This window comes from Oryctolagus cuniculus, chromosome 8 (assembly GCF_964237555.1).
Source record: "Oryctolagus cuniculus chromosome 8, mOryCun1.1, whole genome shotgun sequence".
Taxonomy (NCBI): domain Eukaryota; kingdom Metazoa; phylum Chordata; class Mammalia; order Lagomorpha; family Leporidae; genus Oryctolagus; species Oryctolagus cuniculus.
In genome coordinates this window covers 46,431,308-46,455,172 of record NC_091439.1, presented here as the reverse complement: position 1 = coordinate 46,455,172, position 23,865 = coordinate 46,431,308, and the positions used below count along the sequence as shown (strand labels likewise).

At 40.9% G+C, this 23,865-nt stretch overlaps 1 protein-coding gene across 2 annotated transcripts in view; it reads right to left on the bottom strand.

Annotated features, from left to right (window-relative positions):
• The window catches only part of SEC24D (SEC24 homolog D, COPII coat complex component), a 144,354-nt gene that overhangs the window by 20,297 nt on the left and 100,192 nt on the right, over positions 1 to 23,865 (bottom strand). For both annotated transcript variants that reach the window (XM_051819806.2, XM_051819805.2), the window contains exons 12-18: positions 19,421 to 19,612; positions 18,448 to 18,541; positions 8,184 to 8,300; positions 5,896 to 6,066; positions 2,775 to 2,871; positions 2,499 to 2,644; positions 687 to 825 (exon numbers count right to left, since the gene is read on the bottom strand). In XM_051819806.2, the coding sequence (XP_051675766.1) occupies positions 687 to 825; positions 2,499 to 2,644; positions 2,775 to 2,871; positions 5,896 to 6,066; positions 8,184 to 8,300; positions 18,448 to 18,541; positions 19,421 to 19,612 (956 nt within the window). The remainder of the gene's footprint in view (positions 1 to 686; positions 826 to 2,498; positions 2,645 to 2,774; positions 2,872 to 5,895; positions 6,067 to 8,183; positions 8,301 to 18,447; positions 18,542 to 19,420; positions 19,613 to 23,865) is intronic.

Here is a 23,865-nt window from a genome sequence, read left to right as displayed (position 1 = left end):
GACAAAAGAGCAAATTGCTACAGGCCACCAAGTAAGACTAACAGCATTTATAAATGTTCAACTTACTTGCTATTAGTCTCCTCTTGAGTAATTATAATAATGAAGCCAATAAAGAACAACAGCCTACCTATAGCAAAAGGTTATGCTGGCCCAGATTTATATTCAAGATATTAGTAATTCTACACACAGAGAAGTTTGCTGTTTTCCGATATATAATTCCTTTGGATTGGACTATTACTCCTTCCAAACATACTGTAGAATCTTAGGAGGAAAGCCAAAGAAAATTCCACCTTTGGGCTAATTCTATTTCACAGCTATCATGGCATGGATAAGTGAGTTCAGTTGAACAGTAGTGACAATCTCATTTCATTATCTTCATGTGTTGGGGGCACGCTCACATACCATAATAAAAGTCTAAGCATCCCTTTTCTAAATTCCAACTCAGACCCTTTCCCAGAAGGGAAATGAAATCAATATTTACAGCCTACTTCTAAAATGAGCTATCTCATTTATTAGTCTAGAGTTGGAAATGCAGACCATTCTCCTTCACCCTTTGCTTTTACGAGTTCTGACTCTCCCCACCAAATAGCTGCACACCACTGTTCTTTTTAGCTACTGATTCCAATAATCCAAAAGTCCTGTCTCGATGTAAGGTTTACTGAACCTTGTAATTGGCAAAGCGTTACCTGACTTGGCAAAGAAGTTGATAAGGGCATCTGTCTCACAGCTCTTATAAAGATCAGCTAACTGCGAGCTGCAGTTTAAGCCAAGGTTGTGAATCCGAAGTCTCCTCTGACCACTGATGGTGGTGTAAAGCACAGCACACTGCAGAAGCAACATTGAAGTCATGAGTTTGTCTGGCTCGCATATCTGACTTGCATTTATAAAACTGTTCTCATATAAAATACCTCTAGATTTTCCCACAATGTTTTCTACTATTGTTAAAGATTGGGTATCAGTAAGCAAGGGAGAATAATGACCGATTCATCCCCTGGGTTTTCTACTGTTGGGCTAATCACAAGTAAGTATCTGTTCACTTTTCCACAGCTAGTCTACATTTCACACATCCCAGACTGTATTACCAAGGATCTAGATCCAGAAACAATTTTCTTCATGCTCACAGCACTAACCAATGCTCACATCCCTTGATTACATATGAACCAGTTTGACAATGTCTTTAGGTCTGATGCTGATGAGATACACATTTCAAGAATGCCCAGATGTGACCAATTCCCCAAAATTATCTGGGATTAAAAAATAAACATTAGGGGTCGGTGCGGTGGCACACTAGGTTAATCTTCCGCCTGTGGTGCCGGCATCCCATATGGGTGCCGGGTTCTAGCCCCAGATGCTCCTCTTACAGTCCAGCTCTCTGCTGTGGCCTGGGAAGGCAGTGGAGGATGGCCCAAGTGGTTGGGCGCCTGCACCCGTGTGGGAGACCAGGAAAGAAGCTCCTGGCTCCTGGCTGTGGATCGGCGTAGCTCCAGCCATGGCAGCCATTTGGGGAGTGAAACAACAGAAGGAAGACCTTTCCCTCTGTCTCTCTCTCTCAATGTCTGTAACTCTACCTTTCAAATAAATAAATAAATAAATCTTTTAAAAAATAAAAATTAAAGTTCTTCCTCAATGCCAATCTCTCCCTCCTTTAACAGCTACACTAATGTCTGAAAACCATGACTATCAAATATATTTTTCCTTGTTTTAATTCAGTCTCCAAGATGCCTCATAAATTTTACACATTACAAAGATAGATCCTATTCTACTTATTTATGATAATGTGTTTACCATAGTGTGAAGAACTGAAATATGCCTCTCCTGCAAATTCACCTGATGAAGTCCCAACCCCTAGTACCTCAAAATGTTACTGCACTTACAAAAAGGTCTTTCAAGAGGTACATAAAATAAAACGATGTCATTAGGATGGGACCTAATCCAGAACGAGTGGAATCCTATTAAGAGGAAGAACTTCAGAAACAGATATGAAACAGGGAACAGGGATGAAGACACAGGGAGAAGAAGATTATCTACAAGCCACAGACAGAAGCCAAGAACAGATCCTTAAGGCCCTCATATGCCCTGAACTCAGATTTCCAACTTCAGAATTTTGAAGAAATACATTTCTATTGTTTAAGCTGCCCAATCGGTGGTATTTTGTTATGGCAGCCTAAGCAAACAAGACATATACAATAGGAGTGAGTAGGTGCTGCAGCCAGAAAGCAATGAACATTGGTGGCAATCAGTGTGTTGATGCCCATGGTGCTCACTGAAAGTATGCAGGGCTTACATGCATGATACAGAGGTATGACTTCCTGTATGTGAATTGATGCATGGATAAACTGTACAACTGAGTATTCTAATCTAATGACTTTTGCCTTTAGATGAACACAGCTGAATTTCTTTATGATAAGACTAACACATTTGATTGTATTTTAGTGTCTCCACTGATCATTGTCAGTAATGAACTAGAAAACAAAAGATGAGAATTAACTTTAAATCACCTGGATTAAAGCGCCACTGTCCTCACCAAGTTTGTCATCGTGCTTGAACTCCACCGTCACTGCCTTGTCACAATCAATGGCTGCCATTTCTACATCAGTGGTGTTGTTCATAAAAATTCCACCAAAGAAATCAGTGGCTCTGAAACCTAAAGATAAGCAAAAGGAGAAATTTTGCTTCTCCTTAATTTTACTGTAATTCTTTGTTGGACTATTAATCTGAAGAAGAAACAACTATTTAAAAAAAAGAGGACTGAAAATGGTATTAATGATAATTACCTGTGCTGGTACGAACCCTCATAATAGCATCAAAGCCTATTTTCTTTTCAATATCATTTCTGAGGTCATTCAAAAACTGTTGGCTATCCAAGTGCATCTAAAAAACAAAGCATGATTAATGCCCACCAGATGGCAGTAAAATACTTAGCATCCTGACTTTAAATAATTATTTTTAATGGTTATTTAGCATATTTATGTGCACACTATGTGTTTCTCTGGTTAGAAAATATATATAATACCTTTACACAGTGATTCTTAGCTTTTCAAATTAAACTCACATATGTTATTTTCTTTCTTTTTATTAACACTAGGACAGGGAAATCAGTTATTAATTTTAGGTTGCAGATGGGGAACTGAGAGTGTCTAATTGAGCCACTTGGGGTTTAGGGCTAAAGATAAGACCAAGATCCAACATAGAAGCATATAAGGAGGTTGGGGAAGACTCTACAATGGGAATTCTTTGATCTGACCATATTCAGAGCTTGGTGAAGCTGAGTGAGGTGACAGTTCATGCAGAATCAGAATCTTTTCTCTTAGCCTTGCTAACTCTCAATTGTCATTGTATTTCTGGAAGTTATTCACAATCCAAGGCTAAACAACATTTGTACATTATGCATATGTGCACAATACCAGCCTGAGGGCTCACTTGAGACAGAGTAAACAAACTAGTGGAGCAGGAGCTCCTACTAGTGATCAGAAGAAATTGTCATCACTACAGCTTGACAAGAGAGAGACACCCATTTCTCCAAACACAATGGGAATGAGGAAAGAAGGGAATCACAAACACAATTTTTAAAATAATCTCTGTAGTTGTGTGCATACAATGGATGCCTGCAAAGCACCTGACCATCATTTTTACGATTTCTTCTATATAATATTGAATGGAAGCCACCATTAAAAATTTTCACTTGGGGGCTGGCGCTGTGGTGCAGCAGGTTAACGCCCTGGCCTGAAGCGCCGGCATCCCATATGGGCGCCGGTCCTAATCCCAGCTGCTCTGTTTCCAATCCAGCTCTCTGTTGTGGCCTGGGATAGCAGTAGAAGATGCCCCTGCACCCACACGGAAGACCTGGAAGAAGCTCTTGGCTCCTGGCTTTGGATCAGCGTAGCTCCGGCCATTGCGGACAACTGGGGAGTGAACCATCAGATGGAAGACCTCTCCTCTCTCTGTGTGTAATTCTTGACTTTCAAATAAATAAATTTTTTTTTTTGGACAGGCAGAGTGGACAGTGAGAGAGAGAGAGAGACAGGGAGAAAGGTCTTCCTTTTGCCGTTGGTTCACCCTCCAATGGCCACTGCAGCCAGCGCACCGCGCTGATCCGAAGGCAGGAGCCAGGTACTTATCCTGGTCTCCCATGGGGTGCAGGGCCCAAGCACTTGGGCCATCCTCCACTGCACTCCCTGGCCACAGCAGAGAGCTGGCCTGGAAGAGGGGCAACCGGGACAGAATCCGGCACCCTGACCGGGACTAGAACCCGGTGTGCCGGTGCCGCAAGGCGGAGGATTAGCCTAGTGAGCCACGGCGCCGGCCAAATAAATAAATTTTTAAAACATTTTACTTGAAGATGATAAAGAAATGCTACAGCAGATTCTGTTTGTGCAATAATGTGACATAAACAAACAGCTGGGTAGCAGTATAGCAAAATAAACACTCTCAGACCATAAAATATTTTATCTCTGTTTACAGCTTATAGGGCTTTCTTCCACTGGATTATAAAATACTGTCTTTTTCAGTGAGATGGAAGGTATCAGTAATAATTATTCACGTATTGAGACAGATAAATATTATTATATCAGAAACCACACAAGTTAAGTACATAACCCAAAAAGTTACAGAACCCTTGCAGTCCCTTGCAGTGTGCCCACTGCTTATACATCACTTGGTAGTATGTTCTTTGAAGCTAAGTCAATATAAACAGTGGTTAGGAGCCCTAGTGACTACCCCAATACTGTTCACATATGCCAGGGCCTCAAGACAAAGAAATGGAAGATGACAGAGTCCTTTTTGGGGAAGCAAAAAAAATTTTTTTTTCTGATAAATTTATCTCCCTACCAGTCCATGAGCATTGCTATGCCTCAATCTCCAGAATCTAAGCAGAATGAAGAAGAGAAAGAATTCTGTATGATTATTTAGGATTTAATTTCTGGAGTGCCTAAAAAGACATATTTATCCAGAAGTTTTAGAAAGGGCTCTGGAAGCTTTTTTGATTTTATTTCCTTTGCAATCTTTGGTCTAGTCATGTTCCTTAACGAGAGTATAATATAAATATAAAGGCACTTCAAATAGTTCATAGAAAATATGTATTATGAAAAAACTATGCATGGATTTCAAAATCTCTTACATACAAATAAACTTATTTTTAATTATATTTTCCACAAACTTATTGAAGAATAATTTCATTGATGATTAAAAAAATAGGTGATGACTAACATTTGTCATTTATGTTGGGGGAAAATGCTTTCCACCTCTGTTTTCATGTGGAGGTGCATATTTCAGAGTCCTGCCCCTGAGTCCTCCTCCTCAGCGGAGGGGAGTAGCTCAGCAATTCAGCAGGTTTGGGAAAAGGAACTGGATGGGTATAGGTCAGCCTTTTCTGGGTCCTGTTTCTGGGGAGTCACCCTTCAATATAGCAGGTTTTCCAGGTATAGGTGTCCACAGGACAAGCTTATAACTGAGCCTACCTTGTGCCTGAGTGTGTGCATTTATCAACTACAGGATGAAGCCTCGGCAGGCCCGCTTGCCACAGCTTTAGGTCTGGTGTTGCTGATAATTCTCACCACCTCTTGACACTCTCTCAATTTGGGCTTGGAAGAGAGGGGTGTCATGACATGACCCTCCAAATGCTAACCATGTAAAATATTTAGTCACTTTTTCAAACATTATCTTAAATACATTTGATATAACATCTACTTTCCCCATTTTGGAAGCTTACACTGATATTTTAACTCTGAGGCTGAATGAGTTTAATCTGTTGCCAAACTCAGGGAGTGTGAAATTTATGTTTTCTATCTGCTCTTAATTTACATTTATCTGTGGCCACAAGGGGGCACAACTTTCTTAACCTGTGATGGAAGAATCAAAATTAGAAGGACAGGAGAGATCTGAGATGATGACATTTACCTGGAAATTGTTGTATTTGTAAAGGGTTCCCCCAGTGAGCTGAGGAACAAGACCCAAAGAGGCCACATCCACATACTGACTGGGAAAGAGGAAGAGCGTCACAGAGCAGCCGTGGGCCACGCAGTCCTTGGCCAGCGAGTCATAGACATTTGTTTGGGGCTGGAAAAGTATCTGAAGAAAAAGAAGCAAGAAAGAAAAACAAATATCAAAAAATGCTTTTGTATTAAAATTTAAATTTTCACTGAATCCTTCTTTTAAAAAAGATTTATTTATTTATTTGAAAGTCAGAGATACAGAGACACAGGGAGGGACAGAAAGACTCTTCCATCCACTGGTTCAGTTCCCAGATGGCCATAACAGCCAGGGCTGAGCCAGGCCTATGCTAGGAGCTTCATTCGGGACTCCCACAAGGATGACAGGGGCCCAAGCACTTGAGCCATCATTTGCTACTTTTCCCAAGCCATTAGCAGGGAGCTGGATAGGAAGTGGAGCAGCCAGGACACAAACTCACACCCATATGGGATGTCAGTGTTGCAGGCAGCAGCTTTACCTGCTACGCCACAACACCCGCCCCTCCACTGAATTCTTAATAAATTTTTAAGTGAAAAAAAATTAATTTTTCAGTTAAGTGAACTGCACTGAAGAAAGTCATTATAATCATTAGTGCTGTAGCCATTTATTGAGCACCTAGTCTATGCTATGCTTGTGCCTGTGAAATGTTTCTATGTGTGTGATTTTATTTGATCCTCCGCCACTAGGCCTAATGAAACTAACTTTGCTGTTTTTGCTTTACAGACCTAGATGAAGCACCATGGTGTCATGTGGCCAGTGTTTGAATGACTACAGCCATGGTCTTAACCTTCCCCCTGATTGCTATGCTCCCAGAGTTTTAAGTAAAGGTATATTTTGAGTATCAGGCTCCTCTACTTCCTGCCTCAAGTCTCTGCCTCAAAAGAGTGCTGCTACATGGTGCAATCTACCTTGTTCTCTACCCTTTTAGATTTTGGCATTTCTCCTACTTCCTTCATTCTACAACAATCCTATCACTCAGTCTCTCTCATACAGTGTATACATGAGACATGTGTGGGCCCTTATTGTAATTGATATTTCAGACTTCAATTTTTCTAGAAGTGTACAATTTCTGAAGGTATTTGCAATTTGCAGTATTCCTATGCTAAATGATGGCCTGCTGGGGCTGGCGCCATGGCTCACTTAGTTAATCCTCCGCCTGCAGTGTTGGCATCCCATATGGGCGCCGGGTTCTAGTCCTGGCTGCTCCTCTTCCAGTCCAGCTCTCTGCTGTGGCCTGGGAAGGCAGTGGAGGATGGCCCAAGTGCTTGGGCCCCTGCACCCACATGGGAGACTAGGAGGAAGCATCTGGCTCCTGGCTTCAGATTGGCACAGCGCCGGCTGTAGCGGCCATTTGGGGAGTGAACCAACGGAAGGAAGACTTTTTTTTTTTTTGAAATAAGAATACATTTATTCATTTTTATTTCAAATGAAGTTGTCAAGATAGTTTCGAAATTCAACACATTAAATATATTTATTGAGTGCTTTCTCTATTGCAGGTTTGGCCTGTTGAACATGCATTTTTTTTTAACTTTTATTTAATGAATATAAATTTCCAAAGTACAGCTTATGGATTACAATGCCCCCCCCCAATAACTTCCCTCACACCCGCAACCCTCCCCTTTCCCTCTCCCTCTCCCCTTCCCTTCACATCAAGATTCATTTTCAATTCTCTTTATATACAGAAGATCAGTTTAGCATATATTAAGTAAAGGTTTCAACAGTTTGCACCCACATAGAAACACAGAGTGAAAAATACTGTTTGAGTACTAGTTATAGCATTAAATCACAATGTACAGCACATTAAGGACAGAGATCCTACATGAGGAGTAAGTGCACAGTGACTCCTGTTGTTGACTTAACAAATTGACACTCTTGTTTATGGCACCAGTAATCACCCTAGGCTCTTGTCAGGAGTTGCCAAGGCTATGGAAGCCTTTTGAGTTCACCGACTCTGATCATATTTAGACAAGGTCGTAGTCAAAGTGGAAGTTCTCTCCTCCCTTCAGAGAAAGGTACCTCGGAAGGAAGGCTTCTATCTCTCTCTCTCTCTCTGTCTATAACTCTACCTGTCAAATAAAAAAAAAAAATGCTGGCCTGCGATCACACATGAGATTTAGCTTCTCCTTTTTCTTACATAAAGGACACACGGCTTCTTCCTTTCCCCATCTTGATAACTGACAGATGGAAACTTTCAAGTGTAATTGTTTACAACGCACCTTCTCCTTGTCTGTATTAACCAGTTTTTTGTCATCTCTGTTTTTCAGCTTCCCTGGTGCTTCAGCAGTTGGCAAGGAGGAATGGAAAATGAATAGCTTCCCTGGACAGTCAGCCGCCTAAAAAAGAAAAAGGGAAAAAAAGTCACACAAAAATGCCTGGGAAGGCTTCATTTTAAGAGAACCAAAAATGAATTAAAATATCCAAGTTCCTTCTATAAGTCAAGCATCATATTCATCTAAGTCAATCCTCATATAACCTTTGGGTCAATGGGCAGGTACTATTCTACTTGATAAACTAGAAAAGTGAGGCTTGGTGAGGATAAGTCATACAAGCTGCAAATCAAAGAGTCGACATTTAAACACAGGTTTATATACCAGGATGCCTTTAAAAATATATTAAAATGATTTGTGTTACGTTGAGAATCCTTTCTTGGTCAGCCTTTCAGAACCAAGTGAATTCCGTGATGCAAAGCAGTGATAGAATTTCCAGGATCACTCGTTCTCTCTCCACCTCGTGGAACCAGGACAAGCACAGAAGGGTTTACAAAAGATACTGCGAGGTTCATGGATGAGTAAGACATCACGAAGTTAATTTGTAAAAGTTTCTGGACTACAGTATTCAAGAAACAAATTGACAATTTAAGGAAAAATCATTCAGGGCATCTATGTGCTTCAGGACAACAAATTTCATTTGCTTACTCAGATACCTGAGGGAAAACAGTGTTTGGAATACACGTCTAAGTATTTAGCATTTACAGGTGGCTTAATCAGAGGTGGCTTGTCAAACTTGTCGATAAAAAGGACTGTAAACAGCTGCACTGTCATCAATGCCTGCCTGCAAATTTCCAGTGATGATACAGAAGCTGTAGAACATTCTGGAATACAGCCTTCAATAATGTAAAGAGATAAATTATTCATGTGTAAAGTATTCAAGTAGTATGATTAAACTACACTGTTGAACATTTGTACAGAACTAAGGGTGCATTTTATCAATCTAATAAGTTAAAGCAGATAAATGAACATCTACTATGACTTATACTTTACTGGAACTATTCAAAATAAAACCCAATTTCAAACAACCAGACTCCAAGATGTAACTCTTTATTTTAAATATTGTTGTTTGCTTAGAGTGATATGTATTTAACCAAAGATGGAAACACAAAACTCAGGGCTTGTTGAGTTAGCATAAAGAAAAGTATGACCAATCCGATCATTTGTATAAGAATTAATAAATTTTGATAAAGTAAAAAAAAAAAGAATTTCCAGGATCATGGTGCAATGTAAGCTCTTATTTCAAACTTCTGGTAAATGTGATTAAAACAAAGGTAGTATTTCAAGGAAAGATGCAGAAGAATGTAGTGGTGGTGTGCCAATAGCAGACACCTGGAAGCAGCTATGAGGTGTGATGACAAACGGAAAAATGTGTGTTCAATTTTATGCATCTGTAGTCTCTGGGAAACAATTAAAAGATTTGGGCTCCATGCAAGTGTATTCAGCATTATGATTATTTAAATGTTTGAAGGAGCTTAGAAGCAACATACCAAGTATAATTTCCAGCAATTAAATGTGATTCAATATATTGTCCCTCCACCTGCATCCTTCCTTTCTCCAAGCCACACTGCACACTGCTGCCTCTGAAATGGAGGCAACAGTGCTGATCAAGTGGGTGACTTTTCTCTTTAAGAATACTGACAGGGCCAGTGTTGTGGTGCAGCAGGTTAAGCTACTGCCTGTGGCTCCTGCATCCTGAGTCCCAGCCGTTCCACCTATGATCCAGCTCACTGCCAGTGTGCCTGGGATGGCAGTGGATGATGGTCCAAATACTTGGGCCTCAGCCATCTATGTGGGAGGCCTGGATGGAGTTCCTGCTTCCTGGGTTTGGCCTGGCCCCGCCCCTGCTGCTACAGCCACTTGGGGATCAAGCCAGCAGACTGAAGATCTTCTGCATTCCCCGCCTCTCTGTAACTCTGCCTTTCAAATAAACAAATCTTTCTTAAAAATAATCCTGGGGCAGGCACTGTGGCGCAACGGTTTAATGCCCGGACCTGAAGCGCCAGCATCCCATATGGGCACCAGTTCTAGTCCCGGCTGCTCCTCTTCTGATCCGGCTCTCTGCTGTGGCCTGGGAAAGCAGTAGAAGATGGTCCAAGTCCTTGGGCCCCTGCACCCACGTGGGAGACTGAAAGAAGCTCCTGGCTCCTGGCTTTGGATTGGCACAGCTCCGACCCTTGCGGCCAATTGGGAGGTGAACCATCAGATGGAGGACCTCTCTCTCTCTCTGCCTCTCCTCTCTCCGTGTTAACTCTTTCAAATAAATAAATCTTTAATAAATAAATAAATAAAAACAATCCTGAAGGTTTTCTAGGGCAGGATAGAGTCCACAGTCCTTTATGGTGATGGGAGCAGGAAGGGTGGAAACAGTAAGATGAGCTGTCACTAGTATCCGCTGTATCCAGGCCCTTCACACATGGTTTCTTACGTGACTCACACCCCTGTGCAGTATAGGTACTGATGTCTGCGTTGTAAGGATAGGAAAACTGAGGTTCATCCGATTTGACTCAGACCACACGTCTAGTAGGTGACAGTTCAAGGTCTGTGGAAGTTTAGTTTGAATCTATCTTCCCAGTCTAATCCCCTGGCATCCTTTGCACTCAAAGTTTCAGCCATGTAAGTTCCTTGCTTTCCTGGAATACACCGCATGTCTTACACACCTCCATGTCTTTGCACATAGCATAGAATCATTTTCTCTCGTCTGCCTGGAGCTGTTTTTGCAAAGGCCAGTGTGGGTGGCAAACATTGGTGTGCCTGGGTTAGTTGTAAGCTGTACTTTAAGTTATGTTACTATAAATTGAGTGGGGAGAGCAGGAATTTAGCCTGGCAGTTAAGAGGTCAGTTGAGATATCCATATTCTACAAATCAGAGTGCCTGGGTTTGATTTCCAGCTCCAGTTTCTGCTTCCAGCTTCCTGCGAAAGTGTCCTCTGTGAGTTATCGGTGATGGCTCAAGTATTTGGATCCTTGCCACCTGGTTTGAGTCCCTGGCTTCCAGGTTTGTCCTAGCCGCACCCTGTATAGTTCTTCATCTTTGTCTCTCTGTGTGTGTTTCAAATAAATAAATATTCAGAGAACTCAAGGTTATCCCTGTCCTAATGTGTCTCTGAGTGCCATTCTGACACACTTTGTGAAGTGGGTCACAAAGGTGTCACAGCTAACATGGGTCGATCTCAGCAGTAGTGAGCAAGAAACTGAGTGGTAACGTTAATGTTCCATATGCCTTCTACTGAAAAGTTATTCACAGAAATACCATTAGATAGGGGCAAGTGTTGTGGCACAGTGGGTTAAACTGAAGCTTGGGATACCTGCATCCCTATCAGAGTGCCACAGTGCCAGCCCCCAGTTGAATATTTCAGACTTTCAAGAAAGTATGAAGAACTAATAATAGTAATAATTAGTTATTAGTAGCTCACGTTTTTGTTGTTGTTAGTTTTTCTGTTTGCCTCAAGAAGTTTAGATTTTACTTGGCATCTTTCTAATAGAAAGTAAAGCTGTAACTCAAAGAGTGAGTCCACTTCTAAAATGTCATTATTTAGATACACAATAAGGAAAACTTCAGTTTGATGTGCTTCCTGTTTGTACTCCCTGTCCACAGGGGATGAGATTTTCATCTCTGGCTTCCTGTGCAGAACATTTTGGGCTATTGGGCTCACTGGCCACACTTCTGCGATTTCTGGAGTTGTTCTATGTCCTCTCTTGTTCCCCTCCCTCTTTTAAAATAAAAACAATAAACATGTCTTCTAAAGAGAGTCATATCTCTTCTCCTATACTCTAAGCAACTTAGAAGCAGAGACAGTGGTATTTATCTTGCCTTATACAAAACACAGGCATTTAATAAATCTTTGTTGATTGAAAGAACAAGTCAATGAGTGACCTGGCCTGTTCAATATTTTAATACTACCTTGCAAATTCCCCATCTGGTTAGCTCTTAGCCTAATAATGACTTCAGGCAAGAATTTTAGTGCCCTTCTACATAAGTTATACAAATTTAAGTCTGAAGAGATATTGAGATATTTAAGATATTGCCTTAAGAGGCAAGGATATAATACAACTCTCAGAGGTAGCTCAAGATACTCACACACCCTAAACATTTATACAGACACACATTTATCCTAGTTGGAAACTTTTTTCTTCATCCAAAGCTGACAAAGTTGCTATAAAGCAAAAAGCTTCAACTGGAGGCAAGCTCTAACTACACTACAGCAGTTTCTGCTCTTATACAATGAATTATAATCATCCAGAATTTTCCTGACAGGCCAGAATAAACTTCTTAATTAACTTATTAATCATATTAACAACCTATTTACAAAAAGGCTTTGAGGAAACTTATTATGATTAAAACCACATATACAAGAGAAGCACTAGGGGAAAGTAAAGTGCTGGCAGTCAGTAATGAGATCGGGAAAGGAGACAGTTGTGTAGAAAATGCACCATAAGTATTTGCAATATTTTATTGATAGTTCAGGCTAAAGAAAACATTTGGAAACTTTATGAGCTAGAACTGCTTGTAGTAACTGACTCTACAAAAGCAGCTAGTGAATCTACACGTTAAGAAATTGAATAACTCCAAGGATATCTTCACTGTACATTCTGCATAAGACAGAAATTTTCTTCACAGGTTTTACTTTAGATTTATTTATTATGAGTCAGAGTTACAGGGAGAGAAAGAGAGAGAAGGAGAGGGGGAAAGAATGAAAGAGAGGAAGAGAGAGACAGAGAGAGACAGAGAGAGACACTTCTATATGCTAGTTCACTCTAGAGATGGCCAGAACAGCCTACACTGGGCCAGGCCAAAGCCAGGAGCCAGGAGCTTAATCTGGCTCTCCCATGTGGGTGGCAGGGGCCCAAATTCTTGGGCCATCTTTCGATGCTTTTCCCAGGCTATCAGCAGGGATCTGGATTGCAAGTGGAACAGCCAGGACATGAACTGGTGCCCATATGCGAGGCTGGCATTGCAGGCATCAGCTTTATCTGTTGTGCCACAATGATGGTCCCTTTTCATAGTTATTTCTTATTTTGGGCATGAATTTAAAACTTAGGGTTGGTGAAGTCAAAATATTATAGCACAAAAGTTGCATGTGAAATTCATTGGGTGATGGATGTAATTTTCTAGTGAGTTGACATAAAGATATTCTCAAAGACTGTGGAACAAGTCACAAAATTCCTCACACTGGGAACTCCCAAATATGGACAATCATAAGAATAAACTGGGGGCTCTCATGCTCACAATCTCTGGGAGTCTACCAGAAATGTGCATTTTTGAAAAGCACCCTTGCTTTACCACATAACCATATGAATAAGTCAGTTGAGGAACCATTGCCTCATCTCTTGGCAGCGGAGGAGCATGATTCAAGCCCTGTGTGAAGACCAGTGCTGTGGGAACAATGTTGACCCTGCCAGCAGCAACATGACAGTAACTGCCATTCACATGATATCCAACAATGCTATTTTATAAAGGCAGTTCTAGGGCTGGCACTGTGGCGTAGTGGATAAAGCCACCACCTGCAGTACACATGGTGCCGGTTCTAGTCCCGGCTGCTCCTCTTCCAATCCAGCTCTCTGCTGTGCCCTGGGAAAGCAGTAGAAGATGGCCCAAGTCCTTGGGCCCCTGCACCCACATGAGAAACCCGGAGTAAGCTCTGGCTCCTGCCTTGGGATCAGCCATTGCGGCCATCTGGTGAGTGAACCAGCAGATGGAAGATCTCTCTCTGTGTCTCTACCTCTCTCTGTAACTCTGTCTTTCAAGTAAATAAAATAAATCTTTAAAAAAAATAAAGGCAGTTCTGTATCTTTTTAGAAAGACGGTTCTTTACCATTTATAAAAACAGTTAATTTTACTTCATAAGAATACTACTATGCATTAAATTTATGGATAAAATTTTCTGGATTGTTATCTTTAAATCTTAAGTTTTTCTCATTTTGAAAAGTCAAGGTAAAAATACACAACAGTACAATGGTAAATTCCAAACACAATGAAAGATAACATGTGAATGATATGAAGATACACTGACTTAAACAAACTGAACTCTGATGGACTGAGGATACCCAATGACCTAAGTGAACATCATGGTTATTAAGAACACAGCAATTTTTCAGGATTGCATAATAAACAACAAACATCACATACACATGCAGATACACAAATCAGCTTACATATTTTTTGTTTCAAAGCTATCAAGGAGCCTCTAGACCACTCATGGACTGCAACTGGTTTTTTTTTTGTTGTTGTTGTTGTTGTTGTTGTTTTTTGACAGGCAGAGTGGCCAGTGAGAGAGAGAGACAGAGAGAAAGGTCTTCCTTTGCCGTTGGTTCACCCTCCAATGGCCGCCACGGCTGGTGCACCGTGCTGATCCGATGATCCGATGGCAGGAGCCAGGTGCTTCTCCTGGTCTCCCTTGCGGGTGCAGGGCCCAAGCACTTGGGCCATCCTCCACTGCACTCCCGGGCCATAGCAGAGAGCTGGCCTGGAAGAGGGGCAACCGGGACAGAATCTGGCGCCCCGACCGGGACTAGAACCCGGTGTGCTGGTGCCGCAAGGCGGAGGATTAGCCTATTGAGCCACGGCGCCGGCCGACTGCAACTGTTTTAAGACAGTAGTGTTCCCTTCTAGTCATGAAAGAAGGCTGAACTGAGATTCTATATGCCAGCCCACTGGATGCCAGGTCCCCATACTTATTTCCACCGCACTAAGTTGTCTTCATTGAGGAAATGGTAGTGTATGAATATCCACTCATCCTCTCAGGCATGTTATTCCCAGTTCTAACTTCTCAGAGGAGAAAGAGTTGTAGGGTTATGTACGACTTGTCATATGTAAGGAAATTTACTTATGGACTTCTAGATATCCTAATGGAAGACAGAGAAACAACTTTTTCAAATTGAAATAGGAGATAACTAGCTTGTTTACAATGTAGAATAAAAGAATTCCCAGAGCTGGCACTGTGGTGTAGTTGGCTAAGCCTCCACCTGCAGGGCCGGCATCGCATATGGGGCAATGTTTAGTGGCCCAACTGCTCCTCTTCCAATCTAGTTCTCTACTATGGTCTGGAAAAGAAGTGGAAGATGGCCCAAGTCCTTGGGCCTCTGCACCCATGTGGGAGACCCAGAAGAAGCTCCTGGCTTCAGATTGGCCCACCTCCAGACATTTAAGGAGTGAACCAGCATAATTCTACCTCTCAAATAAATAAATAAACCTTTTTTTAAAGAGGAATTCCCAAGTTTTTCTGTAGTTCAAACAATGATCATTTTTGGCTTCTACTGGGTTAGTACTAAAATCTCAAGTTGCTGTACAATATAAATTTATTACCAATTTTATATTAATATGCATTCTAAGACTGTTTGAGGGACACCCATAATAGTCTTTGATCCCATAAGTGAATAATCTGTAGAACAAAAAGCATAGGCAAGAATTGCTGTACTAGGACTATACTCTAAAATTGGACAAATTTATGTGGTAAGTACTTCATAAATCAGTTCTGCACTATTATTTTGGATGTTTATTTTGTTATTGTTAATACCTATTTATTTTATTTATTTATCTATTTGAAAGGCAGGAAGAGAGAAACAGAAAGCTCTCCTATCCATTGATTTACTCCCCAAAATGCCTGTAACATGCTGAGCCAGACTGAAACCAGGAACCTGGAATGCAATCCAGATCCTCCATGTGGGTATCGGGGACCCAAACCTCTTGAACCATCATCTACTGCATCTCAAGGTGCTGTAAATGGGAGTGGAGGCAGGACTTGAGCCTGGGTACTCTGATAAGGGATGGTGACATCCCAAGCAGCATCTTAATTGCTGTGCCAAATGCTTAACCCTAGCCACTTATTTTTTTTTAATATCCAAGATATATTCTGTTTATTTAGTTTCTTTTTTTTTTATTTAGTTTCTTGATTGACATAAAGCTATTCATATATATTCATGGGGTAACAATGTAATGTTCTGATAGGTACCTACTTGGTGTAATCATTGAATTAGAGTAACTAGCACAATCATCACTTCAAAGACTTAGGCCTTCGTAAAAAAACATCAAATCCTCTCCTATTTTTCACTGTACAGTACATTATCATAAACTACAGCCATCCTGTTAAGCCATAGAACACCAGATCTTATTCCTCCTATCTAACATTGTGCCCACTGACTGACCTCTGTCCATTCCATCAACCCTCCCCCATCCCTATCTTCTGGTAGCCACTGATCTACTCTGAACTTCTATGAGGTCAACTTTTTTAGAGTCCACATATAAGTGGGATCATGTGGTATTTGCCTTTCTGTGCATGACTTATTTCATTGAATATAATGCCCTTTGGTCCATTTAAATGTTTTTTTTTTTATTTTTATTTATTTATTTTTTTACTTTTTTTTTTGACAGGCAGAGTGGACAGTGAGAGAGAGACAGAGAGAAAGGTCTTCCTTTGCCGTTGGTTCACCCTCCAATGGCCGCCGAGGCTGGGGCGCTGCGGCCAGCGCACACACCACGCTGATCTGATGGCAGGAGCCAGGTGCTTCTCCTGGTCTCCCATGGGGTGCAGGGCCCAAGCACTTGGGCCATCCTCCACTGTACTCCCTGGCCACAGCAGAGAGCTGGCCTGGAAGAGGGGCAACCGGGACAGAATCCAGCACCCCGACCGGGACTAGAATCCGGTGTGCCGGCACTGCAAGGCGGAGGATTAGCCTAGTGAGCCACGGCCCCGGCCATAAATGTTTATTTTTAATGGTTGAATAGTATTACATTATGTGGTTATATGCCACATTTTCTTTAACTATTCATGTGCTGGTGGACATTTAGGTTGATTGCATATATTGGCTATTGTGAATAGTGCTACAATAAACATGGGAGTATACATGTTTCTTTGACAGACATTGTCCCGATGATTTACTTTTCTTTGGATATGTACTTAATAAAAGAATAGCTCTGGGGCCAGCACTGTGGTGTAGTGGGTGGAGTTGCTACCTGCAGTGCCAGCATCCCATACAGGTGCTGGTCCCTGTCCCAGCTGCTCCACTTCCAATCCAGCTCTCTGCTACAGCCTGGGAAAGCAGTAGAAGATGGCCCAAATCTTTGGGTCCCTACACCCATGGGAGACTTGGAAGAAGCTCCTGGCTCCTGGCTTCAGATTGGTGTAGCTCCGGCCATTGTGGCCAGTTGGGGAGTGAACCAGAGGATGGAAGACCTTTCTTTCTCTCTCTCTCTCTCTCTCTTTCTCTCTTTGCCTCTCCTCTCTGTGTAACTCTGACTTCCAAATAAAAAAATAAATCTTTAGAAAAAAAAAAGAAAGAGTAGCTCTATTTTTAATTTTTAAAAGGATGTTAATCAATTTTATGCCAACAACTTTGGCAACTTATGTGGAACACATCTATTTCTTCAAAAACACAAATTCAGGGGCTGGCATTGTGGCATAAGGAGTTACACTGCTACCTGCGATGCTGGTAGCCCACATGGGTACCCATTTGAGTCCTGGCTGCTCTGCTTCTGATCTAGCTCCCTGCCAGTGCACCTGGGAAAGCAGCGGAAGATGGCCCATGTAGTTGGGCCCTGCACATTTATTTTCAAAGTTAGCTTAAATTTAACATAATAACATTTAAAAATTAATTATAAGAAATACCCATCTTGGTCAAACAGGCTTGACTCTTGCGCTAGGGTACTAATAATGAAGAGTAAGTGCTTTTTAATCACTCTGCCTTCTTTAGTTTGTTGTCTCTACTGCTATGAAAACAACCAGAATCATGTGGGCTCAGCTTGCCAGTAACAGCCATAGCCAGCCTCTCATCTTCTCTCAGCAATCAGAAAGGCCCTGAGCAGCATTCACATCTCTGTACATGAGTGTCACAAGGCCTTGCCCTTGCATGTTTGAAAACCCCAAGGAAAGGGACAGTCATATGGGAATTTCTTTCCTCTAATCTAAGAGTTCAGATATTGCAGAACTAATTTTAAAATAGATCATATAAAAGTTCATATAAAAGCCAAAGGGAGGAGCCAAACTGGAAATCCTGACCAAATCAGTTGCTCAGCTGCTAAGGGTGCTGGAATGTAAACGCTGGGAGCAGTCTGTGCTTTTGGCCACTTCCTCCTGAGATTTGTGGGGAAGTTTGGAATAGTCTCTTGCAGCCTACGTGTTTTAATCAAGACTGTATTTTCTTTTATAAATAAATCTTTTCAGTTGTGTTTGTTGGTCTCTGTTTTGCTAGCAATTAGAGTAGAAGTGACTTCTCACCTTGAGTGCCTCCATGCCAGCCTGGATGACTGGAGCAAAAACAGTCTCGTTTTCATTGGAATCTGCAAACATCTCTGGAATCTGGTCCAATAAACTGTAAGAAACGAATGAACAAAAGATTTTAAGTATTTAGCATATTAGTAACAAAATTCAAGAAATAAGTCACTGGCCATTTCAAGTCTAAACATATATGGTATTTATTTTAGCCTCAACACTATGGGTGAGTTTCTCAGATCATTCCTCAGAGAATGATATCTTGGCATGGCCTGGCACCAAAATCCATGATTTGGATGGAAAATTTGCTCACAAAATCTAATTTCTTTGTAGATACTTTTTTTTTTTTTTTAACAGGCAGAGTGGACAGTGAAAGAGACAGAGAGAAAGGTCTTCCTTTACCGTTGGTTCACCCCTCAATGGCTGCTGTGGCTGGCACGCTGCGGCCAGCGCACCGCACTGATCCGAAGCCAGGAGCCAGGTGCTTCTCCTGGTCTCCCATGCAGGTGCAGGGCCCAAGCACTTGGGCCATCCTCCACTGCACTCCCTGGCCATAGCAGAGAGCTGGCTAGAAGAGGAGTGACCAGGACAGAATCCGGCACCCCAATCAGGACTAGAACCCGGTGTGCCGGTGCCGCAGGCGGAGGATTAGCCTATTGAGCCGCAGCGCCCCCTCCAGCCTGTAGATACATTTTTATTTACTACATTTGTCATCTCTTTAATTGTAAATTCTTAGAACAATGACTACTTCTTTAGTTATTATTGCCATTAGCCTTGAATATGCTCATAAACATGCAGGAAATATCTTCTTTGCAGTACTTTGCCAACAAAAAGAAAAGATCTAACACAAATGACATAATCAATATTTATAAAACTCCTTTGCTAATGAGAAAACAAAAAATGCAACTGAGACACAACACAATGCAATTAAAAACAGACTCCTGATGTGTATTTAAATTATAAAACATTTGATACTTACTTGTGAATAACAGCTTGGGATTCCTGATAATTGACAAGGAATCCATCCAATAAAGGAACAAAGACCTCTCCAACATCGGTCACCACCATCATCTGAGGCTGAGCCAAATTACTTTTCACATTGAAGAAATGGAGAACTTTGTTATATGTGATAAAACCAACACGAATTGCAGATGTCTCTTCATGTTCTTCCCTGGAAGGAATAAAAAATATTTGCAGTCCTTTTATAAATTTATAATGAGAGAGAAGTCTCTCTCATATATTCAGTGAGGTGTTCTTCTACAAGTTATATGGAAGACATGTTTAAAATTTTGGTCTTAATTTCAGAGGCATGGTAGGGGGGTTCTAAGTAAAAAAAATTAAACAGGTATTATGAAAACATTTGCTCACATTTTAATATATTTATTAAATCTATGCCAAATTATGAAGATTCTTTGTGTTTTTTTTTGGTTTTGTTTTGTTTTGTTTTGTTTTGGTAACAAGCTATGCCTATTACATTCTTCATAAGCACAGCTCTCTCTGAAGTTACCAGAAGGTCAGGAGAACAAACGGAGTATCTGAGGCAATAGAAAGGAAAGGTGTAGTCACATAACAGGACAGCTGTCTTTATCAAGAAAGGTCTTGCTCCTCCTGTGATCCTTTTCTTACACATCCTAGTGAATTTCTATAGGAAAACAAGTTATTTTGAGATCTATATACCATATAAACATACACTATAAATATATAAAATAAATTACAATTTATAAATTGACAATGCAATTCTTAATAGGTGATCATTTGTGACGGTATGGCAAAGCAATAAAAGCTCCAAAACTTAACAAAAACCGCAATTTTTAAAGGAATCCCAAAACAAGGCCTTAGTATTCTGAAAGGTTAAAAGGATGAATGCTCTCATTCCAGTCCATACTAAGTATATTCAGAATTCAGTGTTCTAGACTCTAGTTACAAGTTTACTGAATGTACTATTCTCTCTTCCTCTCTCCTTCCTTCTCTTCTTACCTCCCTAAACACTACACACTATTGATCCCCTTGCAAATTTTCAGTGTTGGACATCACAGCATGTTCAACAGTCGAGAGAAAGCTATAAAATTTATTTGCCATTTTCTGTGGCCCTTAGGTATGCACAAAATTATTTTTTCTAGGGGACAACTTTTTTGAAGAAGAACCCAATTTGCTGTTTCTAAATTTTTCACTTGGCATAAAGAGTTAATTGAGGACAAGAGAAAGGAAAACAGAAGCTCAAATTTCTGATTCCCCAGCAGAGACAACCCAATTACTTTGACATTTCAGCAGAGCACAGACTGACAAAGCACGGACTGTCAACTATTTTGTTTCTTCTCTACTTCTTTAGCTGACTCACAGCAACTGTGTTACACTGGCCACTTCGTAACTGTGGCCTTGATAAATGGGTGGGCAATTTAAATAGGTTTTACTAATCTCTCCCAAACACACTTGGGAAATGTTTATACTCTGGACACTTATAAAGCTTTCAGAACTGGGAATCCTGTTCTCTGGAACTACACATACAGAGCCACTGAACACACTTCAGTATCGTCTACTGCAGGACTTCATGCAGCCCACCCTCCCTACACTGCATCCACACTTTCCTCTCCCCTCCATATTCAACACAATCTCACTCTTCCACATCAAACACAAATCTCTTCTCCTCTGTGAAACCTCCCTGAGGCTACTAACCAGAAGTCATGTCCTCTTCCAAATTTCTATAAATCATTCTCATCAGGTTCTTAGCAGAGGATGCCTTTTAGTTCACATTTCATGAGTCCTGGACTTTAAGGTAAAAAAGAGCAGGGCCCAGGGCTGATGTTTTCATCCCCATAAGTCTAGTATGATATGAAGAATTAGGAGTTTCAAGGAGAATGATTATCTTGAGAAAGAAAATCTCAATTTGGGATGGCAAGTCAGAGCCCAAATGCATAAGTTACTGCACATCTCCTCCTAATGCGTTTTCGCTGACAGTTAAAGATCAGCCTGGCTAGAATTCTGTACTGACATCACTACAAAAATCAAGTCTTTATTAATTGAGAAATGATTGAGCAGCACACCCCTGGCTAAGCTCTCATTTCCCGGTAAAACTTTTATTACACAAATTGAAAAAATGTTCAGCAAGTCATGAAGAACTTCAGTTGTTTTAATAGTTACTTTGACATCAACTAGGGCAAAGGACACAAAATCTATAGAGAAAAATATGGGTTGCTATTTCCATGGGATCTGGAAATATTTAATTGAGGGGAAAGAAGTATCCTGGGATTCAGAGAATTCACTTAAAATGCACATTAACTTTTTTTTTTTTTTTGACAGGCAGAGTGGACAGTGAGAGAGAGAGACGGAGAGAAAGGTCTTCCTTTTGCCGTTGGTTCACCCTCCAATGGCCGCCGAGGCCAGCATGCTGCAGCCAGTGCACCGCGCTGATCCGATGGCAGGAGCCAGGTACTTATCCTGGTCTCCCATGGAGTGCAGGGCCCAAGCACTTGGGCCATCCTCCACTGCACTCCCTGGCCACAGCAGAGAGCTGGCCTGGAAGAGGGGCAACCGGGACAGAATCCGGCGCCCCGACCGGGACTAGAACCCGGTGTGCCAGCGCCGCTAGGCGGAGGATTAGCCTAGTGAGCCGCGGTGCCAGCCTCACATTAACATTTTTTAAAAGCATCTAATCTGAATATATCCCATTTTGGCAAAATATTAGTATTTGTCTCCATGGCAATGTACATTTTTAAATTTATAACTATCTCATTAAATCGCACCCAGAAAAACTAATTTACAGCCTCTTTCATACTGATTTCATACAAGTTTTGTGAAGTTATACAAAGGAAAAGACTAAGACTAACATGCTTTTTGTTCTGCTTTTTAACTACCATTCTCTCAACACTTGCCCCATCACTTCAATTGAATGAATCTGATACAGCAACAAGGAAGATATTAACAACTATATAAACCAGAAAATTCCAAAATCAAGCAAACTGAACGAACACCTTTAACTATAGCAATATTAGAGGTAAAAACCAAACAAAAACTCAAAGTAACATGAGCTTGACCTGAATAACAAGTGAAACATTTCACATTTTTCATTCCTATTCCAAAGAAGTCAGAAAAGTCTGGCAACCTTGCAAGGCTAAACATAAATTCGAAGTTAACAGTAAAGAATGGGGCTTTCCCTTTACAAAAGATTAGCTAAGAGATGAACCTACCTGAAGACATTATTCAAGACTTCAGACTATGCTTCACAAAACTATTTGGCTATTATGTGTTTTAGTACAAAGAAGTTAACAAAATGATGGAAATCTTACCATGAAAATATAGTTATATACAACCCAAAACAAATTCCCAATGAGAAAATAAATCCAAACTCATTTTAAAAGATGAAAGAGTAAAAGGTAGACGGCATGAATAAACATTTTTTAAAAATATTTAAATAGTGGAAGAGAATAACCAGCAGTATCCCTGTATTTTTCTGATGTGTCTTCTGCCAAAGCCACACATCTGAACATGTCTAGTACCTGCTAACACTAACCGATAGAATAAATAAAGGGGAGAGTGATCCAACATGGGAAGTGAGATACTCAGCAGACTCATAGAATGGCAGATGTCCTAAATAGCACTCTGGCCTCAGAATCAGCCCTAAAGGCACTGGGATCTGGCTGAAAAGCCCATGAGAGTATTTCAGGCATGGAAAGCCAAGACACTCTGGCAAAAGATCTCTGTGAGTGAGATCCCAGTGGAAAGAACAGGTCTTCAAAGAAGGAGGTACCTTTCTCTGAAGGGAGGAGAGAACCTCCACTTTGACTATGACCTTGTCTAAACAAGATAAGAATCGGAGAACTCAGAGGGCTTCCATAGCCTTGGAAACTCATGACTGGAGCATAGGGAGATTACTGATGCCATAGACAGGAGTGTCAATTGGTAAAGTCAACAACAGGAGTCACTGTGCACTTACTCCTCATGTGGGATCTCTGTCCTTAATGTGCTGTGCATTAAGATTTAATGCTATAACGAGTACTCAAACAATATATTTCACGTTGTGTTTCTATGGGGGTGCAAACTGTTGAACTCTTTACTTAATGCATACTAAACTGATCCTCTGTAAAAAAAAAAAAAAAAAGAAATTATCAACTCCCAACTTGACTCTCACTGGGATTAAACATGACAATAGGTCTGATCTGATTTCATCATCATTTAAAAAAAGTCATCTATTATTTTTCACTTTATGTTTCTGTGTGGGAGCAAACTGTTGAAATCCTTACTTAATGTATACTAAGCTGATCTTCTGTATATTAAGATAATCGAAAATGAATCTTGATGTGAATGGAAGGGGAGAGGGAGTGGGAAAGGGGAGGGTTGTGGGTGGGAGGGACGGTATGGGGGGGAAGCCATTGTAATCCATAAATCGTACTTTGGAAATTTATATTCATTAAATAAAAGTTAAAAAAA